The sequence below is a fragment of the Verticillium nonalfalfae genome, assembly GCF_003724135.2.
Source record: "Verticillium nonalfalfae strain VnAa140/NRRL 66861 chromosome Unknown scaffold_59, whole genome shotgun sequence".
In the NCBI taxonomy this organism is placed as follows: domain Eukaryota; kingdom Fungi; phylum Ascomycota; class Sordariomycetes; order Glomerellales; family Plectosphaerellaceae; genus Verticillium; species Verticillium nonalfalfae.
This window is the reverse complement of record NW_021167284.1, coordinates 44,362-67,994: the sequence shown is the minus strand read 5'-3', so window position 1 is coordinate 67,994 and position 23,633 is coordinate 44,362. Positions and strand designations below refer to the sequence as shown.

Sequence of the window (23,633 nt, the reverse complement as noted above, 5' to 3'; positions counted from 1 at the left end):
CCCCAGACTTACATTCCTTCCCCACCCCTGCTTCGTCCCGTCGCAAAAGCTCTCTTACCGCCCGAATTCCAGGTGCGGCACAATCACTGGTCCGTACTTTGTCGGTGCCGTGAAGGCTCCGTCACCTTGGACGACAAAGTCAATGGCCAAACTCAATTTGTTGAGCCCCTGCTGCCCTCCGTTGATGACGGATCCAGCCGAGGAGAAGTTCGACGAGGCTACAGCCTCGGGATCGTAGGCTACGCAGGCAATATAGTTGCGACGGCCCATGAGCTTCTTCAGCTCGCGGGGGGAACCTGACGCATCGGTGTGGAAGATCTCCATCATGTCCTCCTTGGTGTCGGTCACCTCATGGTTAGACTTGTGGCCGTTCTGGGGCACGTAGAGAGACTTTTGGTTATGGAGCAGCTTGAGGATGTAGTTCTGAGCCGGTTGAGCTACGATAGGAGAGGTGATGACCTGGTACATTGTCTTGTGGTCGCTGGGGTGTGACGGGTCGTGGACGAGGCCGGCACCAGCGCAGCTGACATCTGATGAGAGTTAGCAGTGATCCATAGCGAATCAATATGTGCGTGAATTACCTCCAGACAAGAATGTCATGCGCACGCCCTTTTGCTGGGCAATGCCTTGCAAGGTTCGGATGAAATAGGTCCTCTCGAGGTCCTTGGTCTCGTGCGTCCACATGTCCTTGAGCACCTCAGCGAGATCGATCTCGCCGAATTGGTTCAGTACACTGCCCATGAGACCACCCTTTCCGACAGCCTTCTTCACCTGCGAGAAACCGGATGCGACGACTTCCTTGCCGCCGACTATACCAGCTACAGAGCTCGTCACCTTGCCAAGCACGTTGTAACCAGAGTTGACCACCTTTTTACCGGTTGTGACAGCTGTGGCCAAACTCTCCACTGCTTCCAAACGCGGATAAACAAGAGGTACAGACACCAGCCATATACAGTGCTGTACGCTGGGAGGCAATGTGGCGACCTTGGGAAAGATGCCCTGATATGTCGGGCCAGCCATTACGCGGCTCTGGTTTCTTTCCGACCGACAATCAGGTCCAACAACGACCACAGCCGGCCCAAGGTACTTGACAAAGTGCCAGCCTTGACCAGTGATAGTAAACAGGTCGAGATCGTTGCTGACGTTGCGGAGGATTTCAACAGTCGTGTGGTGCTGGAAGAGAAGATACATCTCAACGGCAATGCGGCCAACGTTCTTGAACATTTGCGACTCTTGCATATACGGGGGATATGATCCGTAGCCGTCAAAGCTGAGAAGGGTTAGGTCTAGCAAATGCAAGGAGGGGAAAGTAGTAGCTTACATATCGTGGTCGTCAACCTGCAGAACGTGAGGGATCTGGGCGAACGCCTCTCGCAAATACGGCTGGTCAAAGTGACTTGTGTAATAGTGAAAGTATGCGTGGGAGACATCTTCCTCGTGTCGTGCGGTCCAGGGTGCCTTCTTTCGGTTTTCCTTGCCGCTCATGGCGAGCCACTGCTTCAGCAACGGCACCTCTTTCCATAACCTGTCACCATAGATCTGATCACCCAGGCCAAGCTGAACATGGAAGCCTCCGCAGTCAATGTTCTTCTGGAGTACATCCTTCCACATGAAACCGACGCCACCGAGCTTCGCCCTCTCGGCTTGGTTGGTTGTTGCAGCAAAGTCATTGTTGGAATGAGCAATGAACCTCCAGCCCGTCTCATAACGGCCCGCAATGACGAATTCGTATCGCGTGCAGCCCAGGTGAGATGTGACGGCATACGTCCATCTCTGGGTGCCTCCTTCCCCCATTGGCAGCTCAATACTGTACTTGTAGAAGGACCATCGCTGGTGGGTGAAGATGTTGTGAGGCTGCAGTTGGCGCGGGTTCGGTGAAAGGTCCGCACTCAAATGCAGGTGAATCGTGGGTGGTTGAGGCGCATCTGTCACAATGAGAATGCTTCCCAGCCACAGCCCACGCTCGATATCCATGTTGCAGTAACGCAAATATGGCCCAAAATACACCCCATTCGTCGGCTGAATCTTGAACATGTCCACTCCGGCGCTCGGAGGCGGTCCAGAAAAGCCGGCAGCAGACGGTGTCTGAGAAGCAGCAACGCTCATGATGCTCTCAGCATATCCCGGCGTCTGCGGTGAGAACATGGGTGACGCCATGGGCTGTTTGCCAAACATCGGGGAAGCGAGAGGATTGCCATAGGTGGAAGCTGTCGGTGAGAGCGGGGCCGACTCATGGTGAATCGGGTTGGGACCCTTGGGAAACTCCCATTGCGTAGCCTGGCTCGCTAGGTGGATGTAGTAGTACTGACCCGAGTTCTGGTCGAGATGAGCGATCCAGCCCTCAGGAAGGGGAGGCGGCGAGCTCGGGCCGGCTCCTCCTTGGAAGCCAGGAGTCACTGGCGTTTGAGCTTGCACGGGCTGACCGTTTTGCAGCTGTTGAATTTGCGTTTGTTGATGCGGCTGCTGCTGTTGTGCCCGCTGCTGCTGCTGCTGCTGCTGAAGTTGTTGAGGTTGCTGCTCGAGAGGTCTAGGATCGTTGGCGAAAGCGGGATGCCCGGGATGTTGCAATGCGGGCGAGGCTAGCCCGGCCGCTTGAGGCCCGACGCTCGCGGGCTTCTTTGGGGGAGATTGCGCCGCACTGGACGAGGGAGCCGGCGTAGAGTTTGTACTTGTCGGTTGAGGGCGTTGCTTCTCGGCAGGGTACGCGTTGTTGCGGCCCGGGTTGACACTGGAGTATGCGGGCGGCGGGTCATTGTGACCAAGCCGCTGGAAGTCTTGCTCGAGGACGCTGACTTGCAGAGCCGGCTGGTCAGACTGGGCCGCTTGCTGGGGTGGCGGGCTGAAGGTAGGCTGGGTCGGACTCGCGACAGGGTTGGAGCCCTGGTACACGGTAGGAGGGCCATGGGGCTGGTTGTCGGGCGACTCGGTCGGCGTCCAAGGTCGCGCTGGGCCGCGGGGCGCACCGCCGTATTGCGCGAGTCTCTGGGAAGCCGCAGCGCTCTGAGCATGCTGAGCTTGCAGGCTGGTCAAGGTGGCGGTACCCGAGATGCCCGAGGCGGCGTAACGGGCCTCGATGCCTCCGCCGGGTATGACCCCAGGTTCGACAATCGGGGTCTCGGGCGGAGGAGGCGAGCCCCGGCTCGCACGGGTCGTCGACGTTGAGGCGGTTGAGGCAAAGCGGTTGACGCTGTTCTCGCTGCTAGGCATCCTCAGTCTCTCTGGGTCTTGCGCAGGGCGCCCGTGAGACAGGTTGGAAGAGGAGCCGGAGGAGCTGGTGGTAGAGCCAGGGGCGGGGTAGTATGGCTTCTTTGTGTAGCTCGGATAATTCGTCGTAGCAGCGACCGGCGCGTGCTGTTCAGACGGCTTCAAAGGCTTCGCAAACAAGCCACCTTCGTCACCATCAGGGCTGGCGGGATCTGTCAAAGGGCGGGGCGCTGTGCCACGCCTCTCAGCCAAGGTAGGGCTCTTGGTCTCGACGGGGCTGGTCAGGCGAGGGCTCGTGTCGTTGTAGTCAGAGCCATAGCGTTTGGGGGCAGCAACGGTAGGTCTGACGGGCCGAGTGCTGGGCTTCAGATCGTCGTCCTCTGGGTACGGCAGCGGCGCAGCGGAGCTTGAGGCACCGGGAGGCAACGGGAAAGAGTGCTTGGATGCCGGGGTTAAAGACGAGGACGATGGCGGCGGCGGGTATCTGAAACGCTCTGATGATTGCTTCTCAGCAGGAGGGCTTTGAGGTTTGAAAATGCGCAGAGGTTCTACGGTAGGACTGTCGCAGTTGTCCGAGTCGGCGGGCTTGCTGAGGAAGAGCTCCTCGTCGTGGGCACTGCGAGTACGCTCCATGATGAGAGCGGCGACTGGCTGTGCCTGCTCACAAGTGTCTGACGCAGCTTGCGCAGGTACGCGGGCAAGATGCAGCGCAGAATGCGATGCCGAGCTCAAAAAGAAAAGTTATTTATAGGAGCCTAGAGGCGGTCGCTTTTGCGGCCGGCCCAGGTGTCAGGTCTGATGCTTGTGGTTGCGGACTGCGAAGCCGAAGCAGGGTGGGGAGAAGCGGGGTTTGTTGGAGTCGTGTCTTGTCCCACTGAGGTCGCTGTGCTCGGCTTGTTCTAGATGGCTTCGCTGGCGAGCTGCGACGACGTCGTCGTCGTCAGGAGCGAGAGACGAAGAGGGTCAGGAAGGAGCGAGACGACGCAGAAACGCGAGATAGGTAGAAGGAGAGAAAAGTCGCGACCTTAGGAATATGAACGTGGCCGACCGACCGACGGGATGGGATGGGGAGGGGGGCAGGGCCAGATCTGAGAGGGCCAAGTGTGCTGCGGGAGACAGGGATGGCCGGGACCTTCGACAGCTCCAGGGCGCATATTCGATTGCTGAGTGACTGGCCTTGTCCAGGACCCCCCGTGCGAACCGTACCCATGATGGTACCCAGTTCACCATTCAGGTTGAGCCGCGCAAGCTTCAGCGGCACTGACTGGCTCCTGGCTGGTTGATGCAGGTCGGTGGGAGGCGAGTAGAGGCATGGTGATTGGGCGGTTGCGATGGGCGCTTAACGAATGGGACCAGGAGCTCAACGGCAAATGACAGCTGCGTGATGGGTGTCCTAGGCTCTGGACCGGCTGGGCTGTGTACTGTGACTCCCGGCTTTTGGCTCCCTTAGGCAGTTGTGCAAGCGCCCGGCCCATCCCGGAGCACGTGGATATGGCTGTTCGTGGTTGGCGGACATGCTAGGTAACAAGTAGGTGTGGACATTGGATGCTGAAGCTGTGCGAATGAACAGACGGTCATGTTGGATATCTAGGTCGATGGAATGAGGTTGTCGTTGCAAGAGGAGATGGGACGGATACAGTTCAGGGCAAATCGAAAATCGATGTGGTCAGTTCAGAAGTCGATGAGAAGTTCGGGGCAGGGACATGGGGCAAGGAAACAGCTTGGGGCAGGGGCAGCTAGGTGTGAACAGGGGAGGGAAGCTTCAGGGCAAAAAGAGGGGGGGAGGGAACCAAAGGGGGGAAAGGGGAAGGCGTGGAGGGGCAGACCAAGGTGGCTCGTGCACATGTCAAATGGATCACCAATAGTGCCCCCGCTTGTCGGCCTTCATCCACGTCTTGGCTGGGCGGCTGCCCCTCTGCTCAGGCTCATCTCTCCTCAGGCGCATCTCTCCTCGGGCGCATCTCTCCTCGGGCGCATCTCTCCTCGGGCGCATCTCTCCTCGGGTGCATTCCTCCATCGTCAAGCAAGCGCATGCATAGGTACGTAGGCACGCAGAGTCATGCCCCGAACCCACTGTGATGCTCGAGCAGCAAGCAATGCGAGATCACGGCGGCTGCAGCATGCGTCACAGCCATGGTTCATGCACCCACCACCCTCACATTTCCCTGGCGGCTAGCCCCCAAAACACTTTACTTGACTAGCCCCGGCACGTTGCCGAGCTCGACGGTACGTCTGGTAAGGATGGTCGGATACGCAGGGCGTCCAGAGAAGGCTCGTCTCCATCCGTATCGCCACGGCTGATAACCTTAATTACGATTACCATCCGGCCACTGACCACGCTGACGACACGTTTCATTGTCTTTGCCACGCCCGCGGTTTGCTGTGCAGGGCGCATTCGGCTGTTCTGTCTGGACTTCATCTTCAAAACGGAACGATTCTTTGCCCCCCCCCCCCCCCTCGGAGCTCGGCGGCGAGACACACTCGACGTTGGAGGCGTAGTAGGTTGTAGTGGTATGAGAAAATCACAAGCACTTGATATCTGAAAAATATAGATCTAGTAGCCCATCATTCTATCATCAGCTACACTGTGTTACAAGCTTTTATATATTATATCTTTGGTCCTAAAACTTCACAATATATGGAGAGTAAGCCATGAGTGAACTCACGAAGTGAGAGTATGCTAACGATCATTGGACCTAGTCGATGTATAGTTCTAGACTCATTCGTTCTTATAGCATTCAAGTACGCTGGCTTCTCAAAAGCATGCACTATTGTGATTGCTTAATCTTTGCTGTTAGACTATAGTTAGAACTTTAGTTTAATGAGTGTTATATTGCCGTAGTCGTTGTTTGCATGGAGATGCACCTCCGTCGAGGAGTTTTCGCCAGTGCATTGTCATGCTGACATGGTTTTCTTGTCTATTTTTTCATGTATAACTCCCTGGACAATAGAACATGCGCGGCTACCGGAACATCCTGTACCCATGTCAGAGTGAATATTGCGCTTCAGTATTGGTGATGAGTCGCTTTCTCTTCACAACCATATGCAGGCTGCTCGTGAGAAGCTCTGTTGCGAATTGATTCTTGAGAATTGATTCTTTTGACAACTAGGCACCACAGACTTAAACGCCCCTATAGCATGTATCTAATCTTTAACTCTTCTTACAAGCCCCAGAAACAATATTGTTGACGTGAGGGTTGTACAACTTGAACTGCTTGCCCATGTTGTTCACCGTAGGTGCGTCCATCAGACTCTTCATCTGGGACATTTGATTGACATTGTCTGGAGACCGCCCAGTGCCAGCCACATCGAGGACCATCATAGCGATGGCGACTGGCGCAGAGTCGGGGTTCTCAATGACATCCTTGAGTGTCAGAGCAGTACTGCCGCCTGCTTCGATGGCATGGACGAGACGAGCTGCCATGAGGCCGGCGCGGCCTGCCTGGCCTACAATGACGCCTACCAAGGGCAGGACCATAAGGATGGACTCAATGATGAGCATGATGAGATCCTTCTTCTTGGCGTCGTTGACCTTCTTCGCAATATCCTTGATCTCTTTCATGCTCCCGATGGCATCGCCAACCATAAAGACGGGGACGGCCAGAACATCGAAAAGCTCTGTGGGTGAACCGTGCCAGATGTCTGCGCCAATGTCTAGCGAGCTGGAAGATAGAGCCTCGTGCAGTGAGTTGACGCCTTCGAAAGCCTTTCCGACAAGGTCCTTGGGGTTTGGAACGACCAGGTTTTCCCTGGGAACAGGATAGCCGTACTCGGCCCTGAAGCCGCGATTGCAAAACTGGTCACCGGGGCTGAGACACGGCGGGGTTGTCGAAACTGTGTCAAATGTAACCCACTCAGGGTCGACACCTGCTTCTTCCAGGGTAGCGTTGAAACCGGCGGCATCGATCAGGTCGAACCAGAAAGAGCGGAACAGCTGCGGGCCCCAGAAGCGGTCGTCGCCGGTGCACGATATCTCACGAGCTCGATGCTTCTGGTTTTCGTTGACGCCGTCGTCGAATCGCCAGCACTTGAAGAATTTGGTAGCCACGCCGTCCTTCTCAGTCATGATCTTGGAGATGGCAGGCTCAACAGCTTCGCGAATGTATTCCTCGTACGTGGGCCAGGCATCGTCATAGCCTGACTTGACACCTTCGTACTCGGTCTCCCAGCCCTCCAACATGTTTGCAAGGACATTAAGTCCGTGGTAAGAAGCGCAATCCGGCTCCATGTTGCTGGCTTGGCCGGCGAGTGCTTCCAGGCTTGCGTAGTCTGTTTGGTAGTAACAAGGCCTGTAGCTCAGTGCACAGCCGCCGGCGCAGAAACTGTCCTCCGATTTGCACAACAACTGTGGACAAACGCCCCAGCCGCAAGTGTAGCGGCACAAGAGGCGGATTCCAATGAGACTCCAGCCAAAATCAGGTTTGTCACCAGTAAAAGTGTCAGGCTTCGGAAGAACGAGTGCTCCCGTTTTGTCGCAGATGCAGGCGTCAATGGGGCAATAACCATGCTTGCAGCCAAAGGAGCAGATCTGCTCGAGAGCCCGAAGAGCATGCTCGCTGCTGACAGCGGCCGGATTCGCCCTTCCGCTTGTGCACGAGCTGGGTGTGAAAGGCGAGACGCTTGAAACAATGGGAGTCAACTTGACCCTGCCGCAGTACTTCGGAGGACAGTACTCGTAACTACAGGCCACAGCACATAGGCCATCGTAGTTGGTGTCTCGATTTGCAGCAGGATAGCCCGGTGGGCCGCGAACGATATTGCCCCCCTGTAGTGGACCATACTTGAGACACATGCAGGCTTCAACAGGACAATAGTTGTACTTGCAAGTGTACTTGCAGAGATCCGCAAACTCTCCAATGCCAGTGCCTTCAATGCAAGTTGCGTCTTTGATGTTGATAGGGGGACTGCGAGCAGCAATCGAGGCGCCCCAGCCAAGAGAAATCACAGGGTTGAAGTTGTAGTATCCTTGTTGACACTCGCCTATGGGCTTGGCACCTGTTGCGCTGGCGACGAGGCCGCCATTTCTTCGAATGTCGACACGAACAGCACCCAAAGCGGAGGTGTGTACGAAGCCAGTGTAGATACCTACACCGCCATGAGGTTCGAATCGCCATGATGGTTTGAAGGTCTGGCCGCCAATCGTCACCTCGGCCGTGGCATTCGAACCTAGCTGGGCTGCAAAGAAAACACCGTCTTTGAGACCCTCTGTCCATTTACCCTCAGGCTGCATGTGTGTTGCCGTGTACGCCGTCGTGCCCCCGTCATTACAACCAGAGGCGACGGACTGCTGTCGATACCACATCATCACACCCTCCTGCGTGATAGTTCCTGTACCGGTTTTGTAAAGGCTGATCGCGTATGGCAGGAATGCCCGCCAAGCGCCGTGCTCAATGCCCTTGACGTAGTTGAACGGGGCTTTCCCGTCATCAAGGGCCACCAGCGACGCATCTCCGCGAATAGGTCCAATGTAATGGGACTCGCCGTAGTCGTTCCAAGAGATGATTTGAATCCATTCTGGTTGGACGTGTAGCGCCTGTGCCCAGCGGTCGAACCAAAGCGTCTCACCACGCCATAGCCAGTTCTTGTCGTACTTGGGTAAATTGGTGTAGAACCAAGGCGAAACAGGCATCATGTACGGCTTGTTGCCCAATGCCCTTCGATACGATGCGTCGATGTATGTGTCCTTGGACCAATTGGGGTGGTTCGGCCACGCCGCCCAGTTGAAGAGACCATCCGCAACGCCGTTGGCTAGCTTGCTGGCGGGTTCGGCGCCTTTGGACGACCAGTCTGGTACGAAAAAACAAGGAACCTGCGCCTTGATGCTAATCCAGTCGCTGGCTTGGTCGGGACCCTCAAAGGTAGATACCAGAGGAAGGCCATTATGCATAAAGTGTGCACTGTCGCCAGCGTATTGACGGAGAAGATCGAGGACTTCCCCTGCCGGCCACGGTCCACGGCCTGCATAGTCGAAAGAGAAGAGGAGCTTGAAGTTCTTGACCCTCGCTGCAGCAAATGCGTTCTTGATTTGATCGGCGTTCATTTTCTCGCCGCGAGCAATGTTGAGTGCGAAGGCATCGATGCGTGACGCCTTGGCGAGTTCCATTTCTGTCTCCCATAGAGCCTGGTTATACGACGCTGTGTTGCCAACCTATGGCGGAGTGTTTAGCTGTAGCTCACTCATGAATAGATGGGAAATATTCATCACTGACCATGAAGTGCGCGAACACAGCCTTAGCATCGCCATGACATGCCAGCAGCGTGATGCTGTACAATATGAATGTGATGATCCGCATCATGAATGTGAGAGATCAATGTTGAAAGCAAAGAATGTAGTGGAAGAATGAGCTGTGTCCCAGGCATGGGGGCTTGCACGTCCTGCTTCACTTTATAAGAGTTTGATGTCCATTAGTGGGATCATTCACTTGCGATCGGCAATGTCATCCTTGACTCCCACCATGCATGCGTTGACGAATACGAGCGACTTTGGGGATCTTGAGGTCGCTTGCAGTAACATGCAAGAAATCTCCTTCTCGACTCAATCAGACACGGAGCTGAACCAGGGCTCGCCGAGAAAGCCAAATTAGGATTTGAAAGCCGAAGCGATTACTCCCACCCATCATGAGGTCGTCAGGCTTTCCTGACGTCTAAAGCGTTCTCCGTGTTATCAGTTCCCGCGGCAAATGCAGAATAGATGTCGAGCCTTGAGGCTGGATCATTCTGGACTTTTGACGATTTGGACCCTGCAGCTAGCCAAGCCTCATACTCAATTAAAATATGCAGCCACACGAAGAATGTCGCTTGAACCCACCAGCGCGATTGGGCCGGTTAAAAAGGGGTCCTGGACCCTTAAGGGTCCTTCTCCGCCGCAACTCAGGAACTTTTGTAACTCAGGAACTTTTGGAAATGAGATATCTTTGCGCTTGCATCAACAGTAGTACCGAGGCTCCAATGGTTCCAATCGAAGAAACCAGGCAAGGAAGTTTTGTTGGGCGGGAAAATAGAAACCGAGGATACTCACATGAGCATTGGGACCGAACTTTCCGCTTCAGGTAACTATCATCCGAAGCGAAGCCGTCGGAGACGGTTCTAGAGTAGAGCGTTCCTGCGCGGAAGGCACAACACCGCAAGTAGATTCAGCACCCGAGCCCGGGATAATTTCCATCACATCTCTGAGAACGAGAACGCCGTCAGCTCGTTATTGGACCATAATTTCGCTCGATTTCTTTTAAAGAGTCAACATGGCCCACTTCGAGTGAAGCGATGGGCAGCTGGGTTGCTGCTCGCTTTCTTTGTGCCTCATCAGATCTCATCCTGACTCGCTTGGTGGACCTACTGAACCCTCACCTTTACGCCGATCATCGGTACTGGTGTTGAATGAGGTGACAAGCTCCGACTACGCAGCTGAGACAATAAGCAGTCACTATGCTGGCCTACGATACTCTCATTCTCGGCTTGGGCCTCTTTGCCGGACTTGCTGGAGCTGTGGGCGAGTCAAAAGGCGGCGAACTATACTTCATGTACAAGGCGTACCGCAGTAAGTTGACCAATATAATCTTGCCTAAGTTCTCCTTTTCCCATCCCCGCACTTTACACACAAATGCTCCTGGCCTACCAACCCATTGTGTACGGTCAACCCTTCTAATGGAAGCAACGATTTGGAACGACGCAAGATGCATGATCGACTAACAAAGCCGTGTAGTGGACGTCGAAGTGAGCTGGGCTACCAGGCCCGCGGGGTCAGCTGACCCCAAGCCATGGTCCCTAGGTCACAAGTGCGACTCGTGGCCCGAAGACTTCGCAAGCGATGCTGACTACCAGCAATCGGTTACTCAGGGAAGACAGGGATGTAACCTTCTTGGGTTCATGAGACAGTTTTCCACGCGCAGCCTCACCGGAGAATCTCTCAAAGCAGCTCGTCTGAAAGTCCCTGATCCTTGGAACCCAACCCTGGACCAGCTATTTGACGTTGGCGAATGGGGAAGATCGAAAAATGATGATAAGTTCATCTACTCAAAGCTGAACTTGGTAGATGTCATGGGCAAGGCCAAGCCTGCGGAGTTCTGGTACCCAGACCCCAATAGCGAAACACCAAAGTTGATACAAGGCGACCGATACAGCTTCGAAAATTCGCTGGCATCGACAGGGTTCATTGCTCAACACCAGATGACCCGCCAATCTACCATTGCAGCGCCTTACATCACGGATATGATTGAGGGCTTGAAGTGGGCCAATCATGGGCGCCGCAAGGAGGAAGCTGATCGGTAAGTTGCCTTGACCCCAGATCACCACAGACGTATTGCGCGAATGTAATAATAGTCGTCGAGAGCTCTCATAAATACTAACAGCCACTTAAGAATGGTTCAAGACTACATAAAGGCAGTCAAGAAAATCGACCCTCAAGCTAGCGACAAGTGGGTGATAACCAAGCCAACCAAAGCGGTCAGACCGCCAGCCAAAATCGGCAGCTGGGGGGAGCTCGATACCAAGGAGAGCTACAAGGCAATGAAAATCTCGAAAGATGGACGGGCTGCTGTTAAGGAGCTCAACAAGACCTACGTGAAGGACTACAGAAATGATGGTTCAGAGGAATCTCACGCAAGGGTCATCGCGTACACAAAGAATGTCCGGGATCAGCTCATCGCAGCGACGCGGCCGCCTTGCACTGGTAGTTGCGGCATTTGTCACCCAAGCAATGCTCTCTAACTCCTAAACTACGGTGGTCTTAGTTGCCAGGAGAGCCTCGCAATGAAACCGCCCAGTTCATTGTATCGATATAAAAAAAACATGGTGTTGTAGCGTAGAACGACCTATGGCGAATGGAGGATGTGTGTGAGTCCTGGGATTTGACTAACTTCGTGGACAAGAAGCATAGACATCTCCTTTGACCTGTCATGTATAAAAGCTCTAGGGAAATCACATACGTTACGACTTCAACACTCAGCGGCATCGACTGTGACTGATTATTCTGTATCAGGTATCTCAAAGATGAGGGAGTTTGACATCAATGTTTCCGGCCAAATCTCGAGCATTCATGCTCATAATTTGACTCAACTGAATGTGCATCATGCGGGGCGCTGAGGTCGCAAGACAGGAGTAGAGTTAGTGTGCGTGTCACTACAGTTTAGAGAAACCCATCCTTCATTAAGAATTGCATGTGAGGTACATAGGCAGCAACATGATTCAACCCGAAGTTCCTGATGCCATCTTGGCAAGTAGAGATCATTTCCAGTTGTCCAGCCGCTCAATGGCAGAAGCCTCATACATTGTCATATTTTGTTTGCCGTATTTCGTGGACAGAGACAGGGGTTAAATCAAACAGCTCGATGCGGCTATTGATATTACCGTGAGGTACTTCGGCCTGTGCGTATGATATACTAACCTGTCACCGGCTCCACAAGAAATGGCCAAGACATACTGACATTGACGTATTCACATGTTCTCCAGACTGTTGTTGCCGGTTTGAGGCGCTGTCTGTTTTTGAATTGAGGAGCCAACGGATGATCATGAGACTGATCAGCGCCGCTGTCTGACAGACGGCGCTAACGTGATTGGGCTATCAGTGGCATGGAAGGTCGAAGAACGTACTCGCATCTTCGACCAAGACCCATGGTCTTCTTCAACTCCGCCAAAGGTCACGAAGGGACAATATTGTGCCCGGCGCTTCGGCTTCGGGCATGGCAGACCACCCACGCGACCGTCCTGACACCCGATGCACGCCAAAGTCAAGTCAGTAGGCGGGACGGGAGGACTTGAAGGCTCGCATTTCCCCCGCCTTGGCAATCGCCCAATGGGAGGGCCGGCTCATCTCTAGGCCGCGTGGCGATATCTTGCCTTGCCGTCTCCTGCCAGCCTGTTCGACAGCATTCTGGCCACTTCCAACAGTGTGAGTGCCTGTGGCAATGACTGGCGCGATCGAGATACGCAAGTGTGTTTTGGCCTCACCTGACCTACGCGTTCACTCCTCTCTTGTGTGCTAGGCCACGCATCTTGCCTGCCTGATTCTTTCTGCCTAATTGGTGTGCTGGATGGATGCCTCTCTTGTGTGATGCCGCCACTGGCAATTTGGGGCATATATATCCATCCGTCAATATGTTTGATTCAGTGGTTCCTGGTCTCTGCAGCTTCTCTGCTCCTCAACTTCACCATATCGTCCTTCGCAGCCCCAAGAGTCTCAATCGTCTTTTTTGAATCACTGCAGCAACCATGTCCTGGAACAACAACGGCCACCCGTTCTACTCTTATCCCGGGAATTGGGACAACCACCAGTTCTTCAACGCCATGCCCGGCTTTGGCATCGACCACGCCGATCAGCCCAACTCCAATGACCAGGGACCTCACCCGTGGGCCCAGAATATTCAGAGCATGCTGAACGCCTTCCCCTTCGGACCCGGACCCGGCGGTCCTCGTCGCGGCTTCGGCCATGGCGGGCACGGCGGTCGAGGCGGCTGGCGCGGACGCCGCGGACGCCACGATCACCACCGTGGTGGGCCACCGCCTCCACCTCCGCCCCACGATGGCCCGCCCGCAGACGACCCCGTCGCCGACCCCGACACCTCCGTCCCAGAACCCGACCACCACCCGCGCGGTCCGCCTGTCCCGGCCCACCACGGCCGCCGCAGCCACCACCACAGCCCGCCCCCTCCTCCTCCTCCTGCCGGCGACCACGGCCCCATGCCGCACCACCAGCACACCCGCGGCCCCCCTCCCCCCTACGCCAACCACCCCTTCGCCCAGTTCCTCTCCTCCATCCTGCCCGACGTGACCGCCAACGCCGACACGGCAGCGCGCCAGCAGGCAGGCGGAGAAGAGGACGAAGCCCCCTTCGCCCCGCCCCTCGACCTCTTCTCCACCGCGCAGGCCTACACCCTCCACGTCGCCCTACCCGGCGCCAAGAAGCAGGACATTGGCGTCGACTGGGACGCCGACCGCTCGACCCTCCGCATCGCCGGCGTCCTCCACCGGCCGGCCGATTCGCAGCTCCTCGAGGCTCTGCTGCCCTCGCACGCCGAGCGCCGGGTCGGCTTTTTCGAGAGGGTCGTCTCGCTGCCGCCTGCGGGTCACGAGCAGCCGAGGCGCGAGCACAGGGTCTATGTCGACGGCGAGGCCGAGGCCGAGGAGAGCGAGACTGAAGAGGGACGGGAGGAGATTGATGGTGCTGGGATCACGGCCAAGATGGAGGATGGCATTTTGATTGTCACTGTGCCCAAGGTCGAGAGAGGATGGACTGAGGTCCGGAAGGTAGACATTGAGTGAGGCTTCGATGTCGCGCTTGGATCTGAATGAAAGGCCTGGTGTCATGCGCTTTGGAGTTTTGGCGTTCGATTAGCTAGTCAATAATAATCATCTGAAAACCGTCCTTCTCTGCGTACGCCCTCAAATCGTGCATGCTAATGAATAAAAGTCAAGTCGTGTAAACCGGGCTCATCATTGAGACAACTTGACAAATACACGGCAAAAGCAAAAAACACCCGTAATCACCAGTGCCCAGCGTAAAAGAACCCCCTGAATGCACCAATCCACTTCCAGATAATGCACCCATTACCGCATCTGCGCAGGTATCAGCAAGAATGGATCGCTCTTCGCCGCCGTCTCTCTTCAAGCACGCAGCTGCGCCTCGTCTTGCTCGCGCTCGTCAGCCAGTCCATCGTTATCACGTAGACCGCCCTGGGTTCCACTGGCCGACTCCGTCACTTCGTCATAAGTCGAAGTACCCTTTCCCTTGAGACCGACACCGCTCCCCTGCAGCGGGCTGTCGGATGACACAAGAGAGTCAGAGCCGGCAGTACCTTGTCGGAGAAGCGGCTCGTTCTGGGGTGGTGCGACACCGAACTCGTCTGGCTGAGGCTGCCAGTCACGCAGGTCATCCTCGGCGTCGTTGAGGATCTGGCGAGCCTGCTGAGAGTGCGGGTACGGGGCGACAGCGTCGCCAGGAGCCACGGGAGCGTCATCGAGGAGGTGCAGGAGACGGCGGCCGTGCTTGGCCAAGAGAATCTGCTTCTCAGCACGTTCGATAGTGGCGGCAAACTCAGCCTCGTAGGCCTCCTTGAGCTTCTGGCGGGTCTGCAAAATTACTGTTAGCTTGAATGATACCCGCGAGGAAATGGTAGACTGTTGAGCGCACAATGTTGGTCAGCTGCGCCTCGGCGACGAGGTTCTCGGCCTCGGCCCTGACGAGTTGCTGCTCCAGCACGACGAGCTTGGCGCTCTCCGGCTCCTTCATCTTAAGCTTCTGGATGTCGTCGGCGATCTTGCTCTTGCCATCACGGCTCGGCTGGACGCTCTTCTCCGTGTTGCGAATGGCCTTGAGGTAGGCGCGTGAATCGTCGAGTGCATGAGCGTACGACTCCTCGAGCTCGCCCATCTCGCTGAGCACCACGCCCACCTTGTCGGAGATATCGCTGATGGACTCGTCGCCGGTGTGCTCGCCCCACTCAGACAGCTGGGTGGCAATGGACACGCGCTCACGGCCCGCAGCCTCGTGGGCAGAGATCAGGTTGTTCTCTGACTTGATCAGGCGGTACAGCTTGCGGGATAGCTCGGGCTGAACATTGCCGCGGAGAGAGTTGAAGGAGAAACCGCCACCGCCATTGCCTCGCCGGCCGCCATTCTGGGACGAGGTCCCACGGCTCTTGTTAGAGCGGATGGATAGGGCGCGGTTCCTATAGGGGATCAGTTGGGCGACTCCGGGAGAGTTGGTGAAACCTGGAATGGAGAAGGGAGAGTATTGCTGGATGAGTGCAGAGAGTCGGCCCTCCTCAGCACTATTGCGCGTAGGGGGCAAGGCGACAGGTCGCGACGACATGATGATGAATCGTTCAAGGGCTTGCTTTCCGCTTGGTACTTACATGTTGAGGTGAAGTGAGAGCCCGATGAGGGAAGATCTCTACGGTATAACTGGCGCTATCCAGTCGACTGACTGTTGCTGTCGCAAGAGAAGAGGAGGAGGGACAGTGACCTGACTTCAACGCTTATAGTGCTAAAGACAAAGTCAAGAGCTACTAGTTGGGTTTGTTAGGTAGCAGGCGTTCGTTGCAGGTGCGTCTGAATGTCACGATATTGTAGAAGAGGCAGGTAGATTCTGAGTTCAGTGCAGGATAATGTGCGATACAGAAGGTAAATTAAGGCAAGGGGAGTGAAGATCTAGGAGGCTTGAGAAGCTCTTGGGCGGGAGCCGTCGACGACGCGGGGCTTTATGGGATGATCTACGGCAAGGAATGACAGCAGCGGGTAGCTGTCGTAGCTTTGCACCCAAGTGACACCTTCTCCGCAGTGAGACACCAGTGGTCATAATGTGGCAGCCACGACCGCATTCCGGCGGCTTGGAATGAACCTATCGCCCCCGTTCTTGCCTTAGTCGAGCCTGGGCGCGCGCGAGTGAGGGAGGCGGAAAAAAAAGGCGAAAGGAGCGACCCGAGCTCGCCGGGCGAGGTGATGATGGCACTGGGCTGGAGGGGTACCGCAGTGATGTCATTGCCAGAACCCGGGTGGATGAGGTCCCCACCTTTCTCAGCTGAATGCGGTGGGGGGTGGGGAGTCGTGCGTCCTGCCTTGGCCGGCCCGTCTGGAGACATCATGTGCGTGCGTGTACGTCTACGGGGATATCGAGGCAGGCGAGGCAGGACAGCCTGGCCGATCGACACTCAAGGCTACGTAGGCTCATGATGGCTTCGTGTGCTGCTGCGCAACGCATCATCCTGTGGTGCACATTTGATGCCGACTGAGATTGAGCAAGTCATGAACCGTCCATTATCATACCAAACATTCAAAGCCGTGTTCTGCGACAGCACATGACAACCTCCCAAAAGCCCCAGGACGCAAATGCGCCATCGCTATACCTTTAACCAATACGTATCTCATCCCAAGGATAACACTAATCGTCCAATTTGAGCCACAAGATAAAGATGCCGCCGCAACTCCCCGTGTTTCTAAGACCGTGCAACCCTTCTCGTCCCACCTCTACTCTGTTGAAGTGTTCAGGTACTAGCTAGTACCGAGTTCGGCTCGTGCGTTCATAGACAATGTCGCCCTGAGGGTGTGGATCATACGTCCGCCGCGTGACACTGGTGTAGCTCGCGCGCGGCGACCGCGAGTGCGAATGGTGGTGATGATGGTGGTGCCCATGGCTATGGTGGTGGTGGCCGTAGTGTTTCCTCGTTGGGATGACCTCCTCGTGGTAGTAGTGTTGGCGCGTGGATCCAGCTCCGAAGCACATGTTGGTGGTATACTGGTGGCCGTTCTGGTGATGTTTTGATGGTTGTTGGCGGTTCTACCGGATGTGGATGAAGATGATGATGCGATGCAGGTACGAGCAAGATGTCTCGAAACCAAACGGTTGTCTTCGATTGTATCTGGGGGGAACGAGCAGAGGGGCTGGCGTGACGTGGACTACAGAAGAGAAACGGGCTTGCGCAAGTGGGCAGACTGGGCCTTGTTATATTAGACCCTGGTCATCATTTAAGCCATCTGAAAATGCCACCAAGCAAGGTCGTCCATGCGAGATGCTGACAAGAGGCGCCGCATCCTGTTTACGAGCTCCTCACCGCGCTTACTTGATTTTGGCTCAAGTGGGAGTGCGGTGTCATGCAATGCAGGGCGCAGTAAGTTGCGACGTTGGACCTGACCATCCATGTCCTGGTAATTCTGCACTGGGTTTTCAACTTGCGGCCAAGCTTCGAACGAGGCCCGGCCCAGCCTGGTCTTGACACTGTACTCACCCTTGCTGTCAACGTCGTTAGCTAACATCAGGAGCATACGTCTGGAGGGACTACCTTGACACCATTGAATTCACGATCCGACATGAGCAGACCGAGTTCGGCGACAATTGACTGGATCGCTCGTAGAGTCGAATTTTCGATATTTCACGTTGCCAGGGTACTGATCACACTGCATCGCCTCAATTGACCAATCGCGCTCTCATTGCGGCGTAGCTAATCACAGCAAAATGGCCTTTCCAGCCAGTCCAATCATCCTCTCTAAAGCCGTCTTCGCTTTTTAGATGCCGCCTGTTGATGATGTTACATTGTGCACTCGAGGCGAGAAACACGCCCCCCTCTATTCAACAAATCTATGCCACCTTCTTGGTCGAGAAAGCAAAGTCAAGCGTCCCGATGGCCCAGGCCCCCACAAACACGGCGACCATGCTGCCGAAAACGACGAGGGGCTTGCGCAGCGCCGCGGTGATCGAGTAGTTGTACGACACGTAGATCTCACGGTCCCTGAACTCGTCCACCAAGTTACGTGCCTTGAGTGTAACCGAGGTGCGGCCCACGGTGTCGAGGAATGTCTTGAACACGTCAATAGATGCCTCAGTGATGGAAGTTTCGGGCACATCAGTCCAAATCTTGACATCCCTATTCTCTGTCAGCTCTTTGTGTTCCGCAGTACAAGTCGACAGCAGATTGACTTACTCAGCGCCCTCGGGAAGCAGAATGCGCACGTTGATCTGACCATATTCGACGCCCTCGGGCTGCTTAGGACCCTCAAGGAAGGGGACGTTCAGGACGTAACCGCCGCCAGCAACATTTCGCAGGAAGTTCTTGGCATCCGAGTTCCAACCGACGGTGAAGGGGTAGCTCCAGCCGCCGAAGATGGGATACCGGGGCTTAGCCTCCAGGAGAGCTTCACGCTTACTGCTGCGGAACTTGGAGGTCGAGACGTTGCCAATGACGTCGGTGTAGTAGGGTTGCTCGCTGCCGGCCTTCAGCGGGAACCTCAGCTCCTTAAGGGCGAAGGATGTCGGGTTGAAGTACTGAGATTGCGCCCACTTGACGCGGCTGAAGGGGTTCGACAGGTTGGCACCGCGGTGGAACAGAGTGTAGCGCTCCTCGAAAGCGACGTTACCGCCCCAGTGGCTGACCTCGATATCGCGGTCCAGGTTGGAGACGTGGCTCACAGGCTTGGTAAACTCGAAGCGCACCGAGGCGGGCGACACCGCACCAGCGGGCTTGGCGTCGAATGGGCCATATGTGAGCTTGGCGCCGTCCTTCTTGGGAAATTCAGCGACATCGCCAGTGCCGGGCAGCTTGGTGTAATCGGGAATGTTGGCCGAGTGGCTCTTCAGTTCGGTCTTCTGCTTGGTGGTGGGGTATGCCGAAGAGCAGTAGATGGAGAAATCATAGACCAAGTACTGCTGTTCCTCCTGGCTGATCGCAGCGGGAAGAGGAGTGTAGGACTTGAGCGAGTAGTAGGAGATGCCGAGGGTCTGTTGGCCGCCTGCCTTGAGCGGGGCGGGTAGGTTGATGCGGAAGTACTGGAGGTCGCTTTCACGATGTGAGCAAGAGACGGCAGAAGCACCCAGTCAAGACTCAAACTTACCTGCTAGGGTCAACCTCGACAGGCTCGACTGTGAAAGGACCCGCCTCATCATTTTTCCTGTCCTTCACCTCGAAGCCACCCAATCTCGACATCTGATCCGCAGTAAACGGCAGGTAGTACTCGCTCTGGGGTTCCTTATCGACATTTTCGATCAGAACGTTAATCTGCTCCTTGACATAGTTCTTCTCAAGGGAGATGATGTGGACGAGATTGGCGTTCTTGAAGACTGGGGGGGGCTGGAAGGTGGTGGTGTCAACCTTTGAGGTCTTGTCGGAGCTTGCGACAGCAGCGGAGACCAGGCTAAGGAGCCCAGTGGCGATGGCGAAGGCTCTCATTGTCGGACAATGTCGATGAGCAGGCTCATGGACTGAGAGATTCGAGTACACAGTATTTCGTTGAGAGAGCGACGAGGACTTTGTTGCACGGGAGAAGGCCTTACTCCATCGCTTGCTTGGTGCAGTGATCTGGCTCTTGCAACTGGACGGCGACAGCTCTCGATTGGGAGTTGACAACGGGCTACGTTGCTTGACGCACGGGCCATGGCCGTGCAATCGATTCGACATGGCCCGAGCTCTCTCTTCTAATACGCCACAGTGAGAAGCCACAGTGAGAAGCCACCCTGTGGGTTTGTTCACGCCACATCTTTCGCTGAAAGTCGCCCTTTTTTTTCTTGAGCTGTTGGTGAGCTCTGTAAGAGGTGGGGGCTCCTTTGTACGTCACTTTGCCCAAGCTCCCCCCGTTCGCCTGGATACTGCATCTCAGCAGCGGGTACTTGGGGTTTGAGTACAGAGAAGATTGATGGATAGGTGGGCATGAGCATGGTCGCATTGTGGCATGAACGAGAATATTTTTCATATTCATGGAATTGGTTGCCATCATGGCTTTTTTCTGTTGTCGGCTCCTAGTCCATCTCAACACTGTTCTGTGTTGTCCCGTCAGTCAACAAAGTCGGTCTGCAGAGATGGGCACATCCAGCACATTTGGTGGACTTGCTTTTGCAGCTCACTTCCCAACCCTTGTCTTGTACCTGCTGTGCCCATCCGGCCACCCACCTGCCAACTAGGGTCTTGCAATCACCAAGCAGTACCACATGATCAGCTGAGGTTGCTCTGGCCTTAGTCGACTTGGGGTTGGCCTATATTGGCGTTTTGAGTCGAAGCTTCAGGCAAGGGTCTGTCGTCTGTCCAGTGGGAAGGCAAGACGTGGAACTCCGGGGGTCCGTAGAGGCGTCCAGGCGTTGAGGCGCCGCCTCCTCTCCCCACGCATTCCCACCCAAGTCCCGACGTCAGCTCCAAGCTCTTACTAACGAGTCGTCTTCCTCTCTCCTAATCACCTAGACAATCATATTCCCTCAAACTCTATCAATTCCATATCTCCATTGTTGGCCTTGCTTCGTCCATCGAACCGTAATCTCATACCCATCCTCCTAGACTCTTCAGATCTTGTACGACGCTGACGCCCAGTCTTCCAAGAGCTTGTCACCTTCAGACCCCTCATTACCCCTCCATCCCTCCACAACACACCACCACACCTCACCGTCAACATGGTCGGCATCGGTCCCAAGCCGCCCCCAAGCCGCAAGGGTGAGTGCAGATTTTCAATGCTTTCTGTGTATTTTTCTTGTCTGTCGAGAGCCGTCATATCCAAGATGGATTCTCAGTGGACCTCGTGCTGCCTGTTTGGCTGCTCTCTCAATTCGCCTGCCAACCTGACTGGGGCTTTGCGAGCATGGCACCACTCATTCGCGTATCATGCTTTGCACCCAATTGATTGGAATGATGACCTATCACAAGCCCATCATACAGGCTGGGGTTTGCTGGAGATTCAATCTTGATGCCAATCACATTCGTCATACTTCTTTGCAGCCAGAGGCGTGTAGGCTAGCAGAATGGGAGCAAACTTTCCGGCATACCATGTTGCAACACCATCCGGGGCGGGAGTTTTGGCCCAGCGCTTGTCACAATATCGGAATCAGTGGGCCACAAACGTCAGATTTGCCGAAGATACTTCTGAGGTGCGCCCAGACGTCTTATCGAACCGTTATCCGCCTTGCACATTCACCGGCAACATCGTTCCTGCCCCTGTCATGGATGGACCTCCACCGATTCAGCCATCGGAGCCTTTCGCTTGAATTCACCAGAACGTGTCTCTCTCTGCATTTCGAAAAAGCTCCTTAGTCGACCTGAGATATAGAACGGAAGAGAAGACAATTACGAACTATCCCTACAAGGCTTCTTTCAACGTTATACTCACAACCTTCTTTTACCCTGCTGGGACTTTTACCCTTTACAGTACATTCCGTCCTGCACAACGCGGCGTTTCCGACCAAAGAAACACCAGCAGCTCTCATTACAGCTTTCGTGCGCTCAATATGTACAGCATGTATACTGACCAGGATCGCAATCCAGGCTCAATGGCGGAGCTTCCCCAGGACCTGGTCCAGGAGATCCGTCACCTCGAAGAGATCCTCATCGTCAAGGCCTCGAAGCTTAAGGAGATCACCAATCACTTCGTCTCTGAGCTCGAGAAGGGTAAGTTGCATCCATTCGTCTTCCCGCTAAGAACTTCGTCTGACGGAACCAGGTCTTAGCGTCGAGGGCGGAAGCATTGTGAGTGATGAACAGAAACGGTACGAGCATGGAAGGAGAACATGGCTGACTGACTGACTTCCAGCCCATGAACCCGACCTGGGTCATGTCCTTCCCTGATGGCTATGAGACAGGTACTTATCTCGCTCTTGACATGGGCGGCACCAACCTGCGAGTTTGTGAGATCACCTTGACGGATAAGAAGTCCGAGTTCGACATCACGCAGTCCAAGTATCGCATGCCCGAAGAGCTCAAGACTGGTGTTTCTGAGGAGCTCTGGGAGTACATTGCAGACTGCCTCCAGCAGTTCATCGACACTCATCACCCTGAGCTCCCCAAGGACCAGAAGCTGCCTCTTGGTTTCACTTTCTCCTACCCCGCCACTCAGAACTACATCGACGAGGGTATTCTGCAGCGCTGGACCAAGGGTTTCGACATTGATGGCGTTGAGGGCAAGAACGTGGTGCCCCTGCTCGATGCTGCTCTGAAGAGCAAGGTAAGTGATCAAGATGGCATGAAATAGGGAACAAATCTGACGACAAGCAGGGTGTTCCTATCAAGCTTTCGGCCTTGATCAATGACACTACTGGTACTATGATCGCCTCGGCTTACACTGACACCAAGATGAAGATTGGCTGCATCTTCGGCACGGGCTGCAACGCTGCCTACATGGAGGACTGCGGCTCCATCCCAAAGCTCGCGCACATGAACCTGCCTGCCGATGCTCCTATGGCCATCAACTGCGAGTGGGGCGCCTTCGACAACGAGCACAAGGTCCTGCCGCGCACACCTTACGACATCATTATTGACCAGGACTCTCCTCGTCCCGGCCAGCAGGCCTTCGAGAAGATGATTGCTGGTCTCTACCTCGGCGAGATCTTCCGTCTCGTTCTCGTTGATGTTCACGAAAACAAGCCTGTTGATCTGTTCAAGGGCCAGGACATTTCCGCGTTGCGCAAGGCCTACTCGCTTGATTCTTCGTTCCTGTCTGCCATTGAGGAGTTAGTCTCTGCCTCACGAAACACATTTGCAGCTGCTAATACGGATAGGGACCCCTTCGAGAACTTGTCGGAGACCCAGGATCTCTTCGCCGCCAAGCTCAACCTGAGCCTTAACCGCGCTGAGCTTGAGTTCGTCCGCCGCCTTGCTGAGCTAGTCGGTACTCGCGCTGCCCGCCTCTCAGCCTGCGGTGTTGCTGCTATCTGCAAGAAGAAGAACTACGAGACTTGCCACGTTGGTGCCGACGGCTCCGTCTTCAACAAGTACCCTCACTTCAAGGAGCGCGGTGCCCTGGCGCTCCGCGAGATCCTCGACTGGCCCGAGAAGAAGAACCCGACTGACGAGGACCCTATCGAGATTCTGGCCGCCGAGGACGGTAGCGGTGTCGGTGCTGCGCTGATTGCCGCTCTCACACTGAAGCGCGTCCAGCAGGGCAATGTTGCCGGTATCCTGCACCCGGACAACTTCAAATAAGTACGAGAACACTGTAAAGAAAGGCGAAAAAGGACGTCCCGGGATCCATGATGG

The 23,633-nt window shown here is 55.3% G+C and overlaps 7 protein-coding genes across 7 annotated transcripts; 3 read left to right on the top strand and 4 right to left on the bottom strand.

Moving 5' to 3' along the window:
• Nucleotides 1-54: 54 nt before the first annotated feature.
• On the bottom strand, nucleotides 55-3,837 carry D7B24_007370 (uncharacterized protein; the record flags this gene model as incomplete). Its single annotated transcript, XM_028641480.1, has 3 exons — nucleotides 55-530; nucleotides 582-1,270; nucleotides 1,322-3,837. 3 exons carry the CDS (start codon nucleotides 3,835-3,837, stop codon nucleotides 55-57), a joined length of 3,681 nt encoding a protein of 1,226 aa, XP_028494473.1.
• Nucleotides 3,838-6,355: 2,518 nt separating this feature from the next.
• D7B24_007369 (uncharacterized protein) lies at nucleotides 6,356-9,497 on the bottom strand (the record flags this gene model as incomplete). Its single annotated transcript, XM_028641479.1, has 2 exons — nucleotides 6,356-9,352; nucleotides 9,414-9,497. 2 exons carry the CDS (start codon nucleotides 9,495-9,497, stop codon nucleotides 6,356-6,358), a joined length of 3,081 nt encoding a protein of 1,026 aa, XP_028494472.1.
• A 1,129-nt stretch (nucleotides 9,498-10,626) lies between these two features.
• D7B24_007368 (uncharacterized protein) lies at nucleotides 10,627-11,907 on the top strand (the record flags this gene model as incomplete). The annotated part of the gene is made up of 4 exons (XM_028641478.1): nucleotides 10,627-10,738; nucleotides 10,904-10,914; nucleotides 11,161-11,465; nucleotides 11,550-11,907. The coding sequence occupies 4 exons, from the start codon at nucleotides 10,627-10,629 to the stop codon at nucleotides 11,905-11,907; spliced, it is 786 nt and encodes a 261-aa protein (XP_028494471.1).
• Nucleotides 11,908-13,407: 1,500 nt separating this feature from the next.
• On the top strand, nucleotides 13,408-14,457 carry D7B24_007367 (uncharacterized protein; the record flags this gene model as incomplete). Its single annotated transcript, XM_028641477.1, has 1 exon — nucleotides 13,408-14,457. One exon carries the CDS (start codon nucleotides 13,408-13,410, stop codon nucleotides 14,455-14,457), a length of 1,050 nt encoding a protein of 349 aa, XP_028494470.1.
• A 342-nt stretch (nucleotides 14,458-14,799) lies between these two features.
• Nucleotides 14,800-16,006, bottom strand: D7B24_007366 (uncharacterized protein; the record flags this gene model as incomplete). The annotated part of the gene is made up of 2 exons (XM_028641476.1): nucleotides 14,800-15,264; nucleotides 15,326-16,006. 2 exons carry the CDS (start codon nucleotides 16,004-16,006, stop codon nucleotides 14,800-14,802), a joined length of 1,146 nt encoding a protein of 381 aa, XP_028494469.1.
• Nucleotides 16,007-18,268: 2,262 nt separating this feature from the next.
• Nucleotides 18,269-19,853, bottom strand: OST1 (dolichyl-diphosphooligosaccharide--protein glycosyltransferase subunit 1; the record flags this gene model as incomplete). The annotated part of the gene is made up of 3 exons (XM_028641475.1): nucleotides 18,269-18,554; nucleotides 18,612-19,463; nucleotides 19,519-19,853. The coding sequence occupies 3 exons, from the start codon at nucleotides 19,851-19,853 to the stop codon at nucleotides 18,269-18,271; spliced, it is 1,473 nt and encodes a 490-aa protein (XP_028494468.1).
• A 1,208-nt stretch (nucleotides 19,854-21,061) lies between these two features.
• On the top strand, nucleotides 21,062-23,579 carry HXK1 (hexokinase A; the record flags this gene model as incomplete). Its single annotated transcript, XM_028641474.1, has 6 exons — nucleotides 21,062-21,101; nucleotides 21,927-22,049; nucleotides 22,102-22,127; nucleotides 22,192-22,602; nucleotides 22,653-23,107; nucleotides 23,156-23,579. 6 exons carry the CDS (start codon nucleotides 21,062-21,064, stop codon nucleotides 23,577-23,579), a joined length of 1,479 nt encoding a protein of 492 aa, XP_028494467.1.
• Between the last annotated feature and the right edge of the window lie 54 nt (nucleotides 23,580-23,633).